Source organism: Hippocampus comes, unplaced genomic scaffold (genome assembly GCF_001891065.2).
Source record: "Hippocampus comes isolate QL1 unplaced genomic scaffold, H_comes_QL1_v1.1 scaffold110, whole genome shotgun sequence".
NCBI lineage: Eukaryota > Metazoa > Chordata > Actinopteri > Syngnathiformes > Syngnathidae > Hippocampus > Hippocampus comes.
Genome location: NW_017805498.1, coordinates 636,743 through 641,878, shown reverse-complemented (window position 1 = coordinate 641,878; position 5,136 = coordinate 636,743). Strand labels below are relative to the sequence as shown.

The 5,136-nt window shown below is 43.1% G+C and overlaps 2 protein-coding genes across 2 annotated transcripts; both read right to left on the bottom strand.

The window, feature by feature from the left end:
* Positions 1 to 738: 738 nt before the first annotated feature.
* On the bottom strand, positions 739 to 1,525 carry LOC109519968 (gamma-crystallin M1-like). The gene is made up of 3 exons (XM_019876858.1): positions 1,466 to 1,525; positions 1,149 to 1,400; positions 739 to 1,064 (listed from the first exon to the last, which is right to left on the bottom strand). The coding sequence occupies exons 1-3, from the start codon at positions 1,472 to 1,474 to the stop codon at positions 789 to 791; spliced, it is 537 nt and encodes a 178-aa protein (XP_019732417.1). The 5' UTR covers positions 1,475 to 1,525; the 3' UTR covers positions 739 to 788.
* Positions 1,526 to 3,484: 1,959 nt separating this feature from the next.
* LOC109519962 (gamma-crystallin M2-like) lies at positions 3,485 to 4,884 on the bottom strand. Its single transcript, XM_019876853.1, has 2 exons — positions 4,531 to 4,884; positions 3,485 to 3,770 (listed from the first exon to the last, which is right to left on the bottom strand). The coding sequence occupies exons 1-2, from the start codon at positions 4,882 to 4,884 to the stop codon at positions 3,498 to 3,500; spliced, it is 627 nt and encodes a 208-aa protein (XP_019732412.1). The 3' UTR covers positions 3,485 to 3,497.
* Positions 4,885 to 5,136: the final 252 nt, after the last annotated feature.

Here is a 5,136-nt window from a genome sequence, read left to right as displayed (position 1 = left end):
AACGGTCTTGGGCCATTTTATTCATCTGAGCTGCTTTTATCATATCAGCCCTCACGGATCCCGAGGTTCTCTGGCACTGGCCTTTTAATTATTCCTAGCGTGAGAACCAGAATACAAAGTGAGGCTGCATTAGCCATTTCGGTCCACAGCTATGGAAAAGCCTGCTAGAGGACATCAGGTCCGCAGAGACTGATGTTTTTAAGACGAGCGTTAAGCTTGGTTTTTGAATAACTTATTTATGTATTTATTAAAATGCCTATAATTTAATCCTTTTTTTTTTGTTGTTGTTGTTGTTGTTGTTTTTTTATAAGCTCCAGCGTTTCCTCATGGGGGTCCTCCAAGCTGGGAGGTGTGGCGGCTGTCATTCTTGTCAGAGTGGATGAGCTCCCCTTGGGTTTTCCTCATGTAGTTTGGCATGTCGTTTTTTTAAATTGTGTGTGTGTGTGTGTGTGTGTGTGTGTGGGTGTGTGTGTGTGTGTGTGTGATCCTTGTGGGGATATGTATCTGTGTATGTTGGGGCTATTGGAAGGGTCCTCTTTTTATGTTGATGTTTTAATTGCACAGCATTTTCTGATCTATGAAAAGTCCTATATAAGTAAAGTTTGTTGGATTGATTGATTGATTGATTGATTTTGATATTGTCCTCAAGAACAAATGGATGTATACAGGCTGAATCATGTGTGTTTGTCCGTCTGCAGTGAGATCGTAACTCCTGAATCAACACCAAATAAGCAAAGATGCTTATGAAGAAGACATTGTTTTTATTTATTCAAGCTGAGTACATAGTTCTAGCACATGTCAGTGATACGTCTCAAGCTGATGATCCTGATGCCGCTCAGGCCCATCTCCTTGAGGCTGCGGTGCTCACCGGGCTTCACATAGATCATCCTGCCGCGGAAATGGGGCTGCTCAAACAGCAGCCAGTGACCCTCCAGCACCTGGCAGGACAGGATGTCGTTCATGCGGAGGCGCTCCATGATGTTCTCGCAGTCCTCCTGCAGTTCGTTGGACTGGCCAGTCAGGTTCTCTCGCTCAAAGATCTTAATCTTGAATTGGCCTCTGTGCTGTATTTCAAATTCCAAATGTCAATGATGTCAATGTCTGCCGCGTTCACACTCGTAACATTCAGGTTTTGGTTGGTTGCTCACCAAGGGGATCATTCTGCAGGATCTGATGGAGTCCAGGGTCACTCCCAGAGTCGTCATGCGCTGCAGGTCTTGGTACTCTCCTCTCTTGAGGAACAACTGGTTGCCCAGGAAGTTGGAGCGCTCATAGACCATGAAGCAGCCACTCTCCACCCGGCAGGACTGGCAGCGACCCAGAACAGTGGTCAGCTCGGGGCAGTCATTCAGGCACTCGTAGGAGCGGCCCTGGAGGTTCTTCTCCTCGAAAAGGATGATCTGAAAAGTGAAAACAGAGACGTTTTTGCATTGCCCATGAAAGAAATGCAACACCGTGTTTTTACCTTGCCCATGGTGATGGTTTAGGTTGTTCCCAGTGGAGGATTCAACTTGCTCTGCTAACCCCATGATTGCAAGACCTTTTTATACAAAATCCCGGGGGCCATGATGCGTTGTTATTCAAATGCGCAAAGCTGATGAATCGGCAGACTGACTTTTTGCTGAACAGGGCCTATAAATGCGTAACAATGCTTCTCCGTCCATACATTTCTGGCTGCGAATCACCTGCATTATGTGTCCACAAAGGCTTTGTGCGTGTTCGCTCAGTCAGAAGCTTCTGCACATATGGTGTGATCACGGCCATTGGGGAGAGCGCAGCATCCAGTGCCTCAAGGGTGAACTCACAGAACCAGAATAGAAAATTCACTAGTTACTGGACATCTTTAATGTTTCATCATATCAACGTAAATATGCTTTATCCTCAAACGGTTATGAAAACTTTATTTCCCTCACACGAGCCTTTCATCATGCCAACAGAATTTCCAGACACAAGAAAATAAAGGTCCATTCAAATCCTGCGGGTACATTTTCCTTGATGGTTAATTTTTTCAAATTGTTCATATTGTCTTTTTATTTTGTGAACAAAAACAAATCACACAGTGGGAAGAAGGGTTAATGTAACAGACCCCAGCGGCCGGGCGAGGAAAAAGCTTGGGAATCAAGATAGCAGCAGAGCAAAAAGTAAGAATAACTTGCTATTTATGTAAAAAGATACTGGGCCAAAAAGTATTAAATGAATGAGTCATTATTTATCCAAGGAATGACCCTCATTGTCCAACTGCAACATTACATGGAAAAACAGTTATACAGACTATAATCCGTGTCTCTATTCATAAGGTGGTAATGTTACCGGAAATAGATTTGTTTTCACAATTTATTTTATTATGATACTATTGTGTCAAATAAAAACAAATGTATATTTTTTGTGTTACTTTTTTTTCCAATTATACCAATAGCAAAATTAAGAACGATTTGTTTCCCATATCTACATAAAAGGAACAGGGCATATCTCTTAGTAGTAGTGGTCAATACACAATACAGATGGAAATATAATATATTTAGCACACACCTCAGGCAGGAAAACTACAAAACACTAATCCGCTTCTCTTCACGAGGGGCACGGTCATGCCGGAGCCTATCCCAGCCGTCTTCGGGCAGTCGACAGGGTACACCTTGAACTGGTTGCCAGCCAGTCACAGGGCACACATAGACGAACAACCATTCACACTCATAGTCAGACCTGCGGACAATTTAGAGTGATTAATTAACCTATCGTGCATATTTTTGTGAATGTGGGAGGAAACTAGATTCCCCGAAGAAACCCCACTCAGGCACGGGGAGAACATGCAAACTCCAACCAGGAAGGCCGGAGCCGGACTCGAAACCTGCACCTCTACACTGTGAAGTGGACATGCCAACTAGTCGATCACCGTGCCACAACACATAGCATTCACAACGAATTATGTGTGTGTGTGTGTGTGTGTGTGCTCTCTCTCTATATATCTACATATATATCTAGATATATATGTAGATATATAGAGAGAGAGATTGAGAGAGAGAGAATGATAGATAGATAGATAAAAATATGCACAAATACAGACAGCTTGCTTTATTAATAGATATTGTTAAATCAACCCCTAGCCCTGAATCTTTTTTTTTTTTTTAATTAATCTGAATTTTTTTTTTATGGTTCAGGTTCATTGATGTGAAAAAAAGACACTAACCACAATAAAATCCTAATTAATATTATGAGCGAAGAAATTTTTGTATTGCTAATATGGTCTGTAATTATACAGGTTTCAAAATGTCTGAAAGGTCTTCCAATATTATAAGTCAGGATGTGTAGCTAAATAAATAATCATCAAGTCATCTATTGTGAGGCTGTATGCCCATTGACTGTAAACAACCCCCCCCCCCCACACACACACATACACAATATGTCTGTCAAGGAGAAAGCAATGACAAAGCCAGGTTAAAAATCCGACATCTTTAATAAACAAAGCGTTTGATATTTACAGCAAGGCTTTCATTTGATGGCTAAAATTCTGTGACCCTCCTGAAGGAACCGACGATGGCGCAGGTGGCGCACCAATCGCGGTACCGCCGGTATTCGCCAGGCCTGAGGAAGTACTGGCGCCCTCGAAAGTTGGGGTACTCGTAGAAGATCCAGTAGCCATTCATGACGTTACAGGAGTAGATATGGCGGTGGTGGAAACGGTCGGATACACAGGTACAGTCGTCCATGAACTCCATCATGTGACCGCTGAAGTCAGGCTTCTCATAGATGCGCAATCTGTACGAGCCTCGGTACTGTGGGATCACATCAGAAGGGACAGTTGGGTTTGCATGAGCATCAAAATGACTCATCTCATTTTAAGTTCATCTTAATGAAGGGCAGGATCGTGGACATGGAAAAAACGGAAATTATATGACGTACCCAACACCAGAAATGGAATCACAGATATTATCATCATAAACCAGAAGCAGAGTCGCAGACATCAAAACAAATAATAGCCTATCTTCAAGTATGGGAACCCAATCGAGAAACGCAGATCTTTAAATGACCGGTCTGGCTTTACGTACAGAAACCCATGGGAGAATCACAGGCAGCAATATGAAAGCTTTGTCTAGCATTTCAGTGTGGAAAAAGAAGGCAGAATCGCAAACCTTGAAAAGACCCGTCCAGCTTTAAGGAATAGAAACCAGGCAGCATCACAACCATCGAAATTATTAGTCTAGCATTTTTGTATAGAAAAAAAGTGGATATTTGTAGACATCGGAATGACAGGCCCAGCTTTTCAAAACAGAAACCAGAGTCTGATATCAAACACTAGAAAGAGTAGTGCAACTTTTAAGAATGGAAAACAAGCAGAATTGTGCCGGTCGGAACGACCCATCTCGGGACATCATGGACATTGGAATAATTGTTATCACGCTTAAGCTAGGATTCTGGAAGCAAAACAATGGACAATCACAATGACTTGTCTAGTTGTCAAGCCGAATGAAGAACATCGGAATGTCTGCTCAAGCTTGAAGAACAAGGCAGAACCACAAGCATTCCAGCCCTTACTGCGGGAATCATCCTGCACGAGCGGATGCAGCTGCTAAAACCCATCCATCTCTGGTAGTCGGGATAGTCTCCCCTCCTCATGAAGTACTGGTGGCCCATGAAGTTGGCTCGCTCGTAGATCATGAAACAGCCGCTCTCCACCCGGATGGAGTTGCAGCGGTTAAAGAAGGAGTGGAGGTCCGTGCAGTCATTGCTGCACTCATAGCTGCGACCCTGGAAGTTCTTGTCTTCGAAGAAGATGATCTGTTGGGAGACGGGAGGTTGCGTGACGACAGACGAAGATCTAAAATGTGATTTGATGTCAGCGGAGCAGAGCCTACCTTGCCCATGGTGTCTATTGGAGAGATTTCTCATGTTTCCAGGGCTTTTTATAGCAGCTCCACACAAACAAAGCATTGTTATTCAAATGCTCTGCTAGTTATAAATGAACGCTACTGGCACATGTGCACCTTTTTGTTGGACCGTGACATGGGGTGAGAAATATAGATTTGTATTTGACACAAAAAGAGAATAAATAATTAACAGGGTTTGACGTTGATGGACAAGGGAAAGGACTAGTATGGTATCCACACATCCTGCGGACAATGGAGGCAGAACAATATGGAA

Excerpts from the sequence above, each read along its gene's own strand:
- LOC109519968 (XM_019876858.1), bottom strand. Across the intron at positions 1,065-1,148 it reads CCTGCAGAATGATCCCCTTG|CACAGAGGCCAATTCAAGAT; the intron begins GTGAGCAACCAA and ends TTTGAAATACAG.
- LOC109519962 (XM_019876853.1), bottom strand. The coding sequence starts at position 4,884 with ATGAGAAATCTCTCCAATAGACACCATGGGCAAGGTAGGCTCTGCTCC. Across the intron at positions 3,771-4,530 it reads CGTGCAGGATGATTCCCGCA|TACCGAGGCTCGTACAGATT; the intron begins GTAAGGGCTGGA and ends GTGATCCCACAG.